The sequence below is a fragment of the Arachis ipaensis genome, chromosome B01 (assembly GCF_000816755.2).
Source record: "Arachis ipaensis cultivar K30076 chromosome B01, Araip1.1, whole genome shotgun sequence".
NCBI classification, from domain to species: domain Eukaryota; kingdom Viridiplantae; phylum Streptophyta; class Magnoliopsida; order Fabales; family Fabaceae; genus Arachis; species Arachis ipaensis.
The window spans coordinates 37,769,855-37,784,750 of NC_029785.2; the positions used below are offsets into that span (position 1 = coordinate 37,769,855).

A 14,896-nucleotide genomic window follows, 5' to 3' on the forward strand; every position below is an offset into this window, starting at 1 on the left:
GCTGCATAACAAGTAACCGTTAATCCATGCTCTCTTGTTTATTCGCAATTCAACTGATAAATATAATTGACTTCCTGACTAAGAATTGCAAGATAACCATAGATTGCTTCAAACCAACAATCTCCGTGGGATTCGACCCTTACTCACATAAGGTATTACTTGGACGACCCAATGCACTTGCTGGTTAGTGGTACGAGTTGTGAAAAGTGTGATTCACAATTCGTGCACCATGCTTCCAATGGTACATGGTATTTAAAAGCTTTCCGGATCCAACATCTTTCTTGGCAATTTGCTCTGAATGATGGCACTACATTCCTTGGTCATAACCACTGTCTCATCTCTCTTTAAAGTTCTCTTCTTGGATAGCAACTCCTTCATGAACTTAACATAGAGAGGCATTTGTTCCAAAATCTCAGCAAAAGAAATATTGATTTGTAACTTTCTGAAGACTTCCAAGAACTTTGAAAATTTCTTGTCTTTGGTCTTCTTTTGAAGCCTCTGACGATATGGCATCTTTGGATTGTATTCAGGTGCTGAAGACTTCACTGGATATTGCTCAAGATTAACTGGAAAAGGATTATCAGGGTGCTTCTCAGGGGTGTGCTTCTCCTTGGCTTGTGCCTTCTCTAGAGCTTCTTTTTCAACTAGTTCCTCAGTAACTTGTGCTTCCTTACCTGCCACTAGTCCACTTACCAAGGTGATAACCTTGCACTCCTCTCTTGGATTTGGAATTGTATCACTAGAAAAGATATTTGTAGACCTTTGATCAATCTCAGCAACTTTTGTGGCTAGTTGATCCATCTAAACCTCCAAGTTCCTAATTGCAGCTCTGGTTTTCTACATGAAACTAAGAGTACTCTTGGAGAGCTCTGCAACTATAGATTTCAAGTTAGAAGATTTCTGAGAATGAGAAGGTGCATTGTTGTTGTTGAAATTACTTTAATTGAATTTATTCTGGTTGCCCTGATTGTTATTGAAGCTCTGGTGCCTCTGTGGTTGATTTTTCCATCCAAAATTTGGGTGATTCCTCCACCCCAGATTATAAGTCTTAGAGAAAGGATCATTATTGGGGGTCTAGAGGAATTGCGCATGTAATTGACCTGTTCAGGAGAAATTTACCATAATCATAAGTCTCATCTTAAAGAAAGCCGCCACTCATGTTATAGGAAGTATCTTGGGTATTAATAGCTGAAACTTGTAGTCCACCCAATTGTTGAGTAATGGCATTTATCTGTCGAGACATAGCCTTGTTCTGAGCAAGAATTGTGTCCAAAACATCCAATTCCATGACTCCTTTCCTCACAGAGATCCTCTCAGAAGAATACAGATATTGGTTGTTAGCAACCATCTCAATCAAATCTAAAGCCTCCTTAGGGGTCTTTTTCATGTGAAGAGATCCGCCTGCAAAATTATCCAAAGACATTTTGTGGCCTCAGTAACTCCATCATAAAAGACCTGTAATTGGATCCAGTCTGAAAACATGTCAGGAGAACATTTTCTAAGCATCAGCTTATATCTCTCCCAAGCTTCATAGAGAGATTCACCCTCTCTCTGCCTGAAAGTCTGAACATCAATCCTAAGCTTAGTCAGTTTCTGAGGTAAAAATAATTTGGTCAGAAATCTATTGACCAACTTGTCCCATGTATCCAATCTCTCCTTGGGTTGTGTCTCAAGCCACTGCTTGATTTTGACCCGTACAGCAAACGAAAAGAGTAACAACCTATAGACATCAGGATGGACTCCATTGGTCTTCACCGTATCACAGATTTGCAAGAAATTAGAGTTGAATAAGTTGGGGTCTTCCTACGGGAGTCCATGAAACTAACATTTTTGTTGCACCAGAGTAATGAGCTGAGGCTTCAACTCAAAATTATTAGTATTTACAGGTGCCACAACAATGCTACTGCCATAAAAGGTGGGATTAAGAGCATTGTAAAAACCAAGTGTTCTCCTAGGTTGCTCAAGAGCATTAGGAATATTAGGAATAACAACATATTGTTGTTGTTTGCATCCATAGTGATTTCTTCAACTTCTTTCTCAAAATTATCTTTGAGATTCTTAGCATCTCTATAAGCCCTAACCTATTGTAGGCATCTTCTTAAAGTCCTTTCAATTTCAAGATGAAATTCAAGAAGAGGTTCCTTATCTATGTTCCTACTCATAAACAAACAGAAAACAAAAAAAATAGGAATCTCTACGTCAGAGTGAATAGGATTTCCAGTGAGGTAACCTGAGTAAAAGAAATAGAATAAAATAGACTAAAATAAAGAGGACAAATTTTTGAAAATTAAAGGAAAAATTAAACTAAAATTTTGAAAAATAAGAAAGGGAAAATAAGACAATAAAATGAATAAAACAAAGAGAAAAATACAAAAATTAGTTTCAAAAATTATAGAAAAAATAGGAAAATAATTTAATAAAACAAAAGAAAAATACCAAGTAAGTTTTCAAAAAATAAAGGGTAAAAAAAATTAAACAAAATTAAAGCAAAGGACGTCTAATCTAAGTAATCAAATAATGGGTAGTTGTCAATCACAATCAATCTCCGATAACGACACCAAAAACTTGGTGCAGATTTAGAAAATCACAAACTAATCAGCAAGTGCACTAGGTCGTATCAAGTAATACCTCAGGTGAGTGAGGATTGATCCCACGAGAATTGATGGACCAAACAACAATAATTGAATGATAACTTAGTCAGACAAGCACAAAGCATTATTTTGGATTCAATTTACATTAAACATTAATCAGAGAAATTAAAAAAGCAAACAGTAGATTGGTTGTAAGAATTATATGAGAAAACAGTTAAGGTTTTGGAGATATTTACTTTTCTAGATTAACAATTCTTATTAACTACTTTGATTAGACAAGGATTTAATTCATAGCAACTTTAAGTGATTAGATTCCAATTCCTTGGTGATTTAATCCTCCTCTAACTTAATTAACCGCCAGTTCCTTGGTCACTTAATCTAATTACATGGTTTAAGTTCAAAACCTAGTTTATAACCACACAAAACCATAAAGATCCAAAGATGATATGATTATAAGTCACATATCACATTAAATTCAGATAATTAGAGAGTTATGAGAATTTAGTTTCAAGCTGTTATTCAGGTGAGATAACCTTTTCAAGATTCAACAAGAATTTAAGTTAGAAAAGAGTTATATTCAAATACACTCTAATCCGTAGGATGAAGAACGAAACAGATTTTTGAATGTAAATCAATGCATTAATCAGAAGTAGAAAATAATAGTTATTAATCCATTCAATTAAATAGGGATCATAACCTTAAAAATGGTTTGTTTAGTTGCTCATGGTGTGGAAAAATCCTAGCAGAGAAAAGTGTAAAGTGCGGAAGAGGAGAAGTGTGCCTACAGGACTAAGATATCTTCTCTTTTATATCTGATTCTAATTGATTTAGAAATTAAATTAAAAAAACTTAAATAATTGATATTTTTTCTAGTTAAAATATAAATTAAATTCATGTGGCACCTGATAAACAACAATTTCATGGTTTATCTTGTATTGAATTTAGTGGATTTTATCAACTTTTCCCATATTTATTCACTAAAATAGCATCGTTTTGTAAATTCTCCCTAAATTGTGCTTAAGAGTAAAAACATGCTTTTTAGGCTCTTAATTTGCTCATTTTAGTTCCTTTTAATTCCATTCAATGCCTTGATGTGTTTGCTTAGTAATTTCAGGCATAGGAGGCAAGGATTGGATTGAAGAAGTGAAGAAAAAGCATGCAAATGGAGAATTCATGAAGAAATGAGGATTTGGTGAAAATCATGGCCACGCGTACGCATGTCTCACGCGTATGCGTGAGGAAGGAAATTCGCCAGGCCATGCGTATGCGTGACCCACGCGTACGCGTGACACTTGTCACGTGCCTCATTAAAGGAAACACGCTGGGAGCGATTTCTGACCTCATCCAGGCCGCCCAAATCCAACTCATTTCTGAAGTATTTGAAGCCAAAATCAAGAAGGAACAAGGGGGAGCAATTAAGAGTAGTTTAGAAACATGGTTTAGGTTATATTCTAGAGAGAGAAGCTCTCTCTTCTCTCTAGAATTAGGGTAGATTAGGTTAAATTTCTCTTAGGTTTAGGTTTAATTCTTGCTTTGATTTAGTTTTCCTTACAATTTCTTGTTGCTACATCTTTGCTCTCTTAGTTTAACTTGTCATTTCCTCTATTTTGTCACTTTTATGTTTATAAACTCTTGTTGATTTTAATTTTCATTAATGCAATTTTATGTTTTATGTTTCTTTATTGCTTAATTGAGTTGTTATTATTGTTTTCTTGCATTTGGTATTTTAGATTTTGCTATTTCTTGTTATTTTACCATACTTTCCTTTTATACCTTCCAAGTGTTTGATAAAATATTTGGTTTGGTTTTAGAGTAGATTTTTATACTCTTGGCTTGTGATTGGGTAATTTGGAGACTCTTGAATTGTCTAAATCTCTTATTGATTGGTAATTGAAGGTTGCTAGTTGGCTTGAATTTCACTAAATCTAGTCTTTCACTATGAGTTGACTAGGACTTGTGAACTCAAGTTAATTGTATTCACTTGACTTTCCTTCATTTGTTAGAGGTTAACTAAGTGAGAGCAATTTCCACTTACCATTACAATTGAGGATGATAATAAGGATAAGAATTTCAATTATCAATCCTTGTTAAGACCTTTCTTAGTTGTAGCTTTACTTTCTTGTTATTTACTTTCTTATCTCTTACTATAAAAACCCCAAAAATACTTTTTCATAACCAATAATATGCAAACTTCCCTACAATTCCTTGAGCGACGACCTGAGGTTTAAATACTCTTAGTTTTTATCGGTTTGCATAAGTAACAAACAAATTAAACTTTGATTGAGGGTTATTTATTGGTTTGGATCTATACTTCGACGAGATTATTTTGTGAAAATTCCTAACTGACGATTTTCCTTTATCAGGATCACACCCTGGGTGCAATTGGTGGTGCCTAACTTGAAGTGAGTGGCACCTAACTTGATGTGCTATGGAATGCCTGGCGTTTGGCGTGAGGGCTTTGGAGTTTACCTTGAGATTCTTTAAGTGGCGTCTAACTTGGGATCTTTGAATTTTCCTTGCTTGAGGCTTGTGATGATGGCATCCAACTTGGTATGTGAGGCGCCATACTTAGGACTTATGATGTATATAGCGCTGATCACAGCGCCAAACGTCACGGCGTTTGACGCCACCTTCTGCTCCAAATCCAAAGAATAAGTATAAACTATTGTATATCGTTGGAAAGCTCTGGAACTTAGCTTTCTAGTGTTGCTAGAACCACATCATTTGTACCTCTGTAGCTCAAGGTATGATCGAGTGTGAAGTAGTAAGGGTTGACAGCATCCATGAATTCTTTTGGCACTTGTCTTCAATTCTTGGTCTTTTCTCTTTTTTAAACTTTTCCAAACTTGCATGAATGGTACCTGTAATAAATCAAATTACAAAACAAATCAAAGTAGAATTCATGGTGGCTTAAAACACCTAAATCTTAAAATAATATAGTAAATCCACATGCAAATTACTAAGAAAAGATAAGAAAGATGCTCATACATCGGAGGGTCTGCATGAGGGCGGGGCTGCGCAGCATGATCCTGTGGCTGCTGCAGAGGTTGTGGGAGATGTGAGATATAGTGGCCCCGTGAGTAAAGAATGGGGCATACTGGTGCAGATGAGGATGAGGTTGAGGTAGTGGAGCTGAAGGGGGTGTCACTTGAGGACGGGATGAGGTCAACAAGATCCTGTAGTCCACTGACAGTGGCGTCGCATACTGTGCACCCGGTCTCACCCCTGCCCGGTATCCCAAAGAAGCACCCAGCAATATCTGTGGCATCTAAGCTGACGTCTGCGCTAGAGCAGATGGCTGATGAAGCTACCCGAACCCCTGCTCCTTGCCAGTCCGGAACTAGTTGGCAAGGCATTGCATCGACGCCGGGTCAGCGGTATGAAGCTGTAATGCATCTTCGAAGAATACCTTCTCAACCATCTGTTCCTGTTGATAGTTGTTGTTGGATGGGCGGGCATCATGCCATCCAGGGGGTGAGGTGTCCCAGACGGGCCGATGCTACTTACCTCCAGAACCAGATGGATCACGCGGTCCAAGAGGCGGAGGAGGTGGCGGTGGGGGTGAATCATCGCCCCCTGCGGAGATGTCTCGATGGTCCTCCTGTCTGTCGTACTCTACCTCCTCATTCGACTCTACATCCAGTCGTGCTCGGCGAGGCCTGACCCCCTCCTCCTAACCCCCTCACCTGGTCTGTGCTCTCTAGCACCCCTCTCCCTCCTAGTAGGCAGCCGGGTGTCCGCTCTGACCTCCCACACACACCTACGCTGATTCGGGATGTCGCGGAGAAGGTGCAGAACGTCCCTCGGATGGCTGGCAGTAGGCTAGACGTCATCAGATAAATCGGCTAGCCTCGGATCATCGAGTACGTCCTGGCCTAATAAGTGCCTAACTCGGCAAGTGCCCCGCCACCAATCCCAATACTCCCGGGTCGGCCTATAGTTAAACGTGTGTTGAATGGAAATCCTACGGCCCTCCTCAAAATGACTCGTCTAGCCAGCATACTACTCATCATGTCTGTCAGGCCACCACACATCCTCGCCTCCGCCTGTGGTGGTAATGAACCTGTCGACGTTGAATGGGGTACTAGACACCGCTACTCTCTATTGAATTGGCGCTTCACCCGATCAAACTGGTGAAACTCGATGAGGTTGAAGCAAACGAGGGGGATGACTGACATCCATGTCCCCCACTTTGCCTCCTCGACTAACCACGAGGGCCACAGAGCTTGGAGAGCAGGGTCATCATACGACGTTCAGACAAACTGAAACAACCGTTATAGAATAAATAAATATTCGAACAACAAACTATATAATATATTTGAACAACAAACAATAAATATTTGAACAACAACTACTAGAATTTAGCATTAAAAAAAATCTATTCATAACTAAATATCAAACCTATTAAAAAAACAAATCCCTTCCTTGGATCTATGGTGCTCCAGTCATTCCTTTAGAGGTATATGTTCAATTTTTTGTTCATACTATTAGTTTATTTTATTATTTCATATCAATATTTTAGTCTACTACATTTAAGTTTAAAAAAATACTAGAAGATCAACAAAATTTATTGTTTATAGCCTGTAAATATTCAATAATATTTAAACAACAAAGTCTATATACAGGACGAAATTAAAAAACTGGTTGTTTTAATCATAGTGCTAACCTCGTCTGAGTGTAGATAGTCTATTACTAGACGCCATCACAGAACCCTCGCCTCATGCTGGTCTCTGCTCTACTGCGACATTCCTATAAACCTACCACCAGTTACAAGAATAACACGAGTTCATGTTACGCAATGTCATAACAAGTTACAAATTCAAAAGATAAGAAACACAAACAATTGTTACCTCGTAGCCCAGGATACATGAAAATTCCTCGGTCAGGTGGACACCACTGGAAAAATTTCTGGTATATCCAGGACATCAACAACGGAGTACAACCGACGATGTCTGTGGTGCCTCGGTGTGCTGCAGGGCACAATGAATAGTATGTTCAAGCAAGCACCGCGAGCCCCAAGACAATGCACGGCACCACCTAAAGTCCTGTAGCAGTGGCAGCCAACGCAGATGGACCAAGTTGTTCGACTTGTCTGTCATCAGATAGCCACCAATCAGTAACAAGATGTAACACCTCACATATTATTGGAGTGTCTCCGGATCGTCGGTCGGTGGCATATGGCGGATACGGTCCCTCAGCCATACAAGCTTCAACGAGAAGACTCCTTCCTCTAAGCCCCCTGCTGTGGGACTATCGGAGGCTTGGCACTAAGCAGCCGCTCCACCAACTCCCACGTCTCGATGCCGTACCACTTGAGAAAGTCATAGAAGCACTCCCCAACTGGATCCCCTTGTGCGTGAAGCCCAAGGTGATACGCCACGTGCTGCAGGGTGATGGTGGCCTCACCCCACGGCAGATGGAATGTGTGGGTCTTCGGACGCCATCACTCCATGAATGTCGTAATCAAGGAGTTGTCGAATACGAAATCCCTGAGAGGCACCGTGTCGCTGAATCTAACCTCCCTCAGATACGAGACGATGGTGTCTAGTGGAGGAAGCGTGTGTGACACTCGTCGGGGTAGGAGTAGGCGAGGTCTCTAACAAAAAAAATATTTCACAATTATTAAAAATTATAAGTTTGTATACGTTGATAGACATAATAAACTGTCTTAACTAATACACATTTTTTCATTGCGTTACGTGAAATTAAAACATTCAATAAAGTAATTAATAATTAAACTATCAAACTTTGAGTTAACTTAATAATCTAATTATCATACTTAGCTAGTTACTAACTAAATTAATAAATTAAGACACATGTGACCAATAAACTAGACTCAACAATTGGAAAACATCTATTCTTGCATTTAAACTCTAAATTAATAATTATATAGTTAACAACTTAATTACCAAAAAATGATAACCACCTCCCTAGAATTACTATTTTCTATGAGCGACCTATCCCTAATGATACAAATTGTATTCTAGTTCTTAGCAAGTACCCTAACCATTGTTTATCAGTGACATATTCCTAATCATACAAATTGTATTCGAGTTCTTGGCAAGTATTCTAACCATCGCTATACATGTATGAGATTACATAAAACTTAAGATAATAGAACTAACCGCAAAGTCGTCTTCCCCAGCGTAGTGCCATGTCGCATTCAGCCTGTTGATGTCCTGATCACGTCCATCTGCGCGCACCATCTTCGTATTACTCGATAATATGGTCAGAAAGGGATAAAAGAGAGGAGAAAGTGGTCGAAAGATTTAAATTGGGGCGCAAAACCTCACTGTCAATTAAATGTATATATAGGCGTCCCCCAGTCTTATCTCGTTTACACTGTAAACGAGATAAGGCTGGAGAACGGATTTCGATAATAATTTTTGTAATTATTTATTTCAATAATTAAAATATTTATTTTATTTATTTAAATAAAAAATTCGATTCTACTACCGTCCTCAATTCGATTCTAAGAGCAACTCCAATGGGTACATGCATGTTGTATGGTTACTCCAAAAATCAAATGAGAATTAGTTTTATTTTATGAGTGATTCAACCAAAATTGATGATGAGTTTTGAGAGATTTATCTTAGCTGAGAAAGATTTCATGGGTACATACATACACATCCTCTACTTTTTAGTTTTACTCATTATATGAATAATTTAATTTTCACACATCGAAATTATAAAAAAAAATTACACATGCATCTAATTATTTATTGTCACATTAACAAAAATAACTATTTCAACAATCAATATGTGAATCTAAACAAACAAATATAATGAAACAACGGTGTAAAATAAGTGTAAAATAGTTTAAACTGTGATTCTCACAAACTAAATTTCATTGTTGTACAAGCCCCACAATGGCAAAAACACAATAAAAAATATTATTGCTTTAAGTTAAAATTGCATGACATTAATTTTTTTTTTTTTAAAAAAAAAAAGAAATCCTTAAATGAATATATGTCCTCTATGTTAGCTGAACTCCTGTACTAAAATTATATTCACTGCACTTTGGCATCACAAATCATACATCATTATATATGGTTGCATTAGTCTGAGACAAGCATAAATGATATTGAAATTGAGCTTCGTAACTTTATACGACTCTTCACCAAACACAAACACTTGTTTGGTCGTAACAACTATATAAAACTGCAGTGCAGCCCAAATGGAAAGACTAGTGCACTGTAATAACTCTAACACACTATTATTATTCTTTACTCTTCTTCCTATACATCACAGCCACTGAAAAGTGATGAACCTATTTGCTCCACAATCTGTGGCACTGATTTGAATCAGAGTCACAGAAAGTGGTTCCAAAGAGGCACACATCGTAGCTGCACCTTGATAAAAGGCAATGTGAAAGCAAGCTTGTAATATCACATTTTTCAGAGGAGATATCATTAGTCCTAAATATTATGATTCTCCTCTTTCTGAGTTCATTCTGCTTCCTTTGTTTTCTTTCTCATATGTTATGTAAGAAAATATTCATGTAGCTTCCAATGGAATATGACACCGAGATGATATCATCATTTTCTGGTTGCCACATGGTTGAGGAAAGGATGGTAAGTATTACTTGTTATTATGATGCATCCTATTTTGTACGGCCTTTATGGCAGCAACTCTGGCCGCGTTTGCTGCTTTATTAGCCGAAGCCACCACTTTATTCACCCCAACATCTACCTTCGCCAAGTTATGAGCTTTCTCAGCAGCAGAATGTGCATCCTGCTTGCAATGAGAGAAGTAAAAAGGGTTAATTATAACAAGGTGCTGCACAGCCACGTTGCAAATTTTTTTTAAAGTTTACTGCGTAAAGTCTTCAACCGAAGTAAAAGAGGGTTAATTGCAATTTCCCTAATTCCCTTGATAACAATAAACAATCAGAAATAAACATGAGCAAAAATATCAAATAGTAAAACTATATAATTATACCGTGTTTTCAAGTTGAGTTTTTTTATTTTTCAAAAGAAAGAACAGAACAATTCCTTCCTCATCCAATTGTTTTCGGTTGTTCAAAACTACCATTTTATGTTTCAGATCCAATTTAGGTTAACATGTAGATATAGATGCAAGAAAAGTGAAGAGAAAAAGGTCTACTATGGTACTCTACATTGACTGCATTGAAAACCTTGGCCTGGTCCACAGCACATGGAGAAGCAGTGTGATTGTTCTGCATTTTCAGATCGTCAAGAATCCCATTCTGCCAGTGACCGCATTGTGTTTCCCCATTTCTGAAAGTATAACTTCCCAGCCCTTGTCTTCTTCCTTCATGCCACGCTCCTTCGTAGCGATGACCATTCTGAAATTGGTACACTCCAAAACCGTGCATCATGTCCGCAAAATATTCGCCGGCATAGAAGTCTCCATTTCTGCAGTAAATAGACTTGGTGAAGAAAATATATATTTCACATGTGAAGGGTAAATTAAACATTTCTACTGCAATTGTTCTTCTACTAACACATTGAATTGAATATATAACACATTGAATAAAGTTGCATTTTTGTACTTCTCCTATAATAAAAGGGTAGTGGGGGAATTTTCCCTCTCTTAGGCTCCGAATCAGTGGCTATTATGGAATCAGGATGTGTAACACTTAGAAAGTAGTCAAGTACTAATCATCTACAAGAAATGCTGCATGGACATTTCTAGCTTGAACTCACAGAAAAACCCTAAACCTGTCTTAAAAATATACCAAAGTTGGATTGAACAAGATGCATGAGAAAGTTGATGTATAAAGCAGTTGTTCAGGAAACACTACAAATAAGAACAATCCCTATACCCTGAACAATGAACAACGAAATATATATACACACGCATTGAACCTAAACAGATAAAATCCAATTTCCACATCTTCCAAGCTGTTTTTGAGTGGCAAATTCAGGACCAAATGAAAAAACAGTTAGTTAACCACCCTAATTGCTTTAATGCAAACGAAACATTAAACAAGGAGATTAGGAGTGGTTCTTACTATGGATCATGCCATTACAATGAAGAAAAAGAAAATAAAAAAGTGCAAGAAATACACAACACAAGACACACACATACATGTACATACATCCAATCATGCACACATTACCACGTCAGGAAAATAACTACCTCTCAGCCCTCACACTCATTGCTTGAAAACGACCAAAGAATGTACTCAATTAGATGAGAGGGAAAAAAAGAAAAAGAAAAGAACATTTTTTATGTATCAAAATTAAAGTATTAGTGACAAAATTAGTTTCTATGCAATGTAAGACAATGTAAAAAACAGTTTTATCCAAACATTTAATCATTTATTGTGAAATTAGTACCTAGATTTTCATACCCAATGCTTGAAAGGTCATAAAAAGATGAATTTGATTACATGATAATTCTGAAAAGTTCTAGACTCTTGATGCACAAAAAATAACCAAGGATTTAATTTCTATACAACACAGGCATTCGATCATATATTGCAACATGTTCACAACTACCTTTCACACAAACTATTTGAAAAGACAATTTAATTGGAAAAATAAAACTGACCTAAAATGGTACTGGCCAATCCCATGTTTAACACCCCATTTGAACTCCCCAACATATTTGCTCCCATCATTGCAAGTGTGAACTCCAAAGCCATGGCACTGCCCATTGAACCACTCACCAGCATACGCATCCCCACTGTAGGACCTATAGATTCCAACACCATGCCTCAAACCTTGCCTATACATTCCCCTATACCTGCTCCCTCTTGCCCATGTCTCAACACCATAGCCATCATACCTTCCATCAACCCAATCTCCCTCATACCTTCCACTCATATGGTAGTGATATACCCCACTTCCTGAACACTTCCCTTTGTGGAACTCACCCTCATACACATCACCATTGCTATAAATTTGAGCATAAAAACCTGAACTTGGGATCTTTTGGTTCCTGGGGTTGGACCCAATGGACCATAGAACGGGTTGGTGAGTGTTTGAGGTGGAAAATGATGAAGACAGCTTTGTGGGGAGTGATCGAGCGAGGAACAAGCGGATTGAGGGTAGTCGCGGGAGTGCTAGGTTGAGAGAGAGCAATAGCAATGCTGAGAAGATGATTATGTAGAAGAGATCGAGAGGGAAGAAGGATCGGTGAGTAGGGTTTGAGAGGAGGAAGTAGAGGGAAGGTATGGAGAGGAATATGAGGAAGCGGAAGTGGGGATGTGTGAGAAGCTTCAAAGGTTGAAACTTTGCCCCAAAGGTTGTCTGAAATGGGAGATCTTGGATGCGGTTATGGCGGGGAGGGGAGAGTTGTGAAGGCGAGGGTGATGGCGATGAGGAAGAGGGATGGTTGGTAATGGCAGTGTTCATTATGGGTCTCTTGTGGGGTGAAGAGAGTGGGGATTGTGATGATGATGATGATGGCATGTTAGGGAAGAAGCATTGGTGTTCATGTTGTGAGGGAATTATGGTTGTGTTGCTTTCTTGTTCATCGTGGTGTTGTTGGGTTGGTGGATTGTGTGTACATGAAGAAGAAAAGGGCGAAATTTGGATTGCGAACTGATGGGTTTGGCTTGGTGGTGTGAAAATGGTGGAAGTGGTTTGAGTCTGTGGATCTAGTTTGGTGTTCGGTGGTGAAATTAGTGTTGATGAGGAATAGGTAGAAAGGGCCAAGCTTTCTTCTTCTTCGAATTGAAGCTCAGATTTTTGGTGGTGTTTATGCATTATTAAGCAAAATAGAGAAGAATAGTAATGCCACTGCTTTTATGTGCCTGAAGCTGAAAAAGGTGACTATGTATTCAACGGTTTCTTTTGCTTTGCAAATTGCAATTCTGATTTTGTTTTGTTTTCTCTTTCACTCTGCGGCGATTGGACGTTGCAGCTCTAAAAACTGCAGTGTGCAATTTGATGAAGTTTTGCAATTTGATGGTAAGACACAGTTTTGCAATTTGATGGTAAAACAAAGTTCCATGTCAGAACAGGTTGCTGGTTTTTTTTTTGTCCTGACGTGGAGGAAAATGACATAAATGCCTGTGAAGTGTTGTTGTAAAGACATAAATGGTCAGCCCACAAGTTGCGTTTAGTTGGCTTTAGTTCGTGGATGAGCCCATGAAATTTTCTATAGCCACCACTCACATAAACATTACAAAAACAACTTTTTTTAAAGACGCTTACATAGCAAAATCTAAACTATACATTCTAAAACCACACTTTTCATTACAAAACACTTAAAACCGTAGTTTTTTATAAGAAAAAGCGTTTTCTAATGGAAAAAAATAAATTAGAAGATTTAAAAGAAGAAATTATTAAACTATCAAAATTAATAGATCAAAAACTAATGATTTTAACTAATGTTAATTGTAATGACACTGAATTCCTAAAATCAATACAAAATGATTTTTTTCAAAATCTTTATTTTATTATAAGTTTTATTGAAGGACTTCAAAAACCTGAAAAAACTTATATTTCACACGGAATTTCTAAAAAATGCTACCATGGAAATGATTTCCCACATCTTTATCATACTTTTAACCCACAATTAAATTCTATAGTAGATATGCTTAAAGAAATTTTAGTATCCATAAAATTTCAAAGAAATAAGGAAAAAGAGGAACCTAATATAAACGAAATCAAACAGATATTAAATAAATACTTTCAGAAAGAGAATCCCAAAAAAGAAAATTTTCAAAATATAATCAACATAGCAGAATTAAAAGTAAAACCACCATTGAAATTATGAATATTGAAGAAAAATTAGAAGAAGTTACAATGCTTTTTAAACAATTAAAAACGGCTCAGAAAAATAATATTATGGAACAAGGATTTCAAATAGAAGAAGAATTAGTAAATTCTGAAAATATAGAAAATGAAGAATACATCCTAGATTATTCAAATGACGAAGAACCAGCAATTCCAATACAAGTAAAAAACGAAGTTGGAACATCTAATGATAGTCAATCTCAATTTAAATGGGAAACATGTTTTGATAATTATGCTTTTAAAAAAGGGTTTATAAATAAAGATTCAAAATATACAAAAATACCATCAAAATATGTTCCTAAAACCCAGGAAATGGAAGGAGAAAGAATGCTCGATTTAGACTGTAAAAAGAATGAAAAAGAAATTTTCGAAAATTGGTTGAATTCCTTCTTATTAGAAGCCTTTACTAATCCAAAACTTAGTGAATTATCTGGAAGAGATATTTAGAATTACATAGGGTTTCATACTAAAGGAACTATAAGAGATTATATGACATCAATAGAAAACCAAATAATAGAAGAATTAGCAACAAAAACAACAGCTTATGATAAGATATTACATATAATGATGATTCTATATAAAGAATTTTTT

The 14,896-nt window shown here is 37.0% G+C and overlaps 2 protein-coding genes across 3 annotated transcripts; both read right to left on the reverse strand.

Annotated features, from left to right (window-relative positions):
- On the reverse strand, positions 253-801 carry LOC107605671. Its single transcript, XM_016307631.1, has 2 exons — positions 451-801; positions 253-381 (listed from the first exon to the last, which is right to left on the reverse strand). The coding sequence occupies exons 1-2, from the start codon at positions 799-801 to the stop codon at positions 253-255; spliced, it is 480 nt and encodes a 159-aa protein (XP_016163117.1).
- Positions 9,539-12,931, reverse strand: LOC107629025 (MORN repeat-containing protein 1). Of its 2 annotated transcripts, none has more exons than XM_021120221.1 (3): positions 12,111-12,931; positions 10,729-10,969; positions 9,539-10,325 (listed from the first exon to the last, which is right to left on the reverse strand). In XM_021120221.1, the coding sequence occupies exons 1-3, from the start codon at positions 12,914-12,916 to the stop codon at positions 10,173-10,175; spliced, it is 1,200 nt and encodes a 399-aa protein (XP_020975880.1). In that variant the 5' UTR covers positions 12,917-12,931; the 3' UTR covers positions 9,539-10,172. The 2 variants fall into 2 exon arrangements, with proteins under 2 accessions (XP_020975880.1, XP_016187192.2); XM_016331706.2 differs by having other exon boundaries at positions 10,711-10,969.

What these genes read in the sequence shown, in the direction of transcription:
- LOC107605671 (XM_016307631.1), bottom strand. Translation starts at nt 801, where the DNA reads ATGGATCAACTAGCCACAAAAGTTGCTGAGATTGATCAAAGGTCTACA. An exon ending in AATTTTCAAAGTTCTTGGAA is followed by an intron (nt 382 to 450) that starts GTCTTCAGAAAG and finishes CTCTATGTTAAG; the next exon opens with TTCATGAAGGAGTTGCTATC.
- LOC107629025 (XM_016331706.2), bottom strand. Translation starts at nt 12,916, where the DNA reads ATGAACACTGCCATTACCAACCATCCCTCTTCCTCATCGCCATCACCC. An exon ending in ATTGGCCAGTACCATTTTAG is followed by an intron (nt 10,970 to 12,110) that starts GTCAGTTTTATT and finishes TATTTACTGCAG; the next exon opens with AAATGGAGACTTCTATGCCG. An exon ending in AGGTTTTCAATGCAGTCAAT is followed by an intron (nt 10,326 to 10,710) that starts GTAGAGTACCAT and finishes CATTGCAAGCAG; the next exon opens with GATGCACATTCTGCTGCTGA.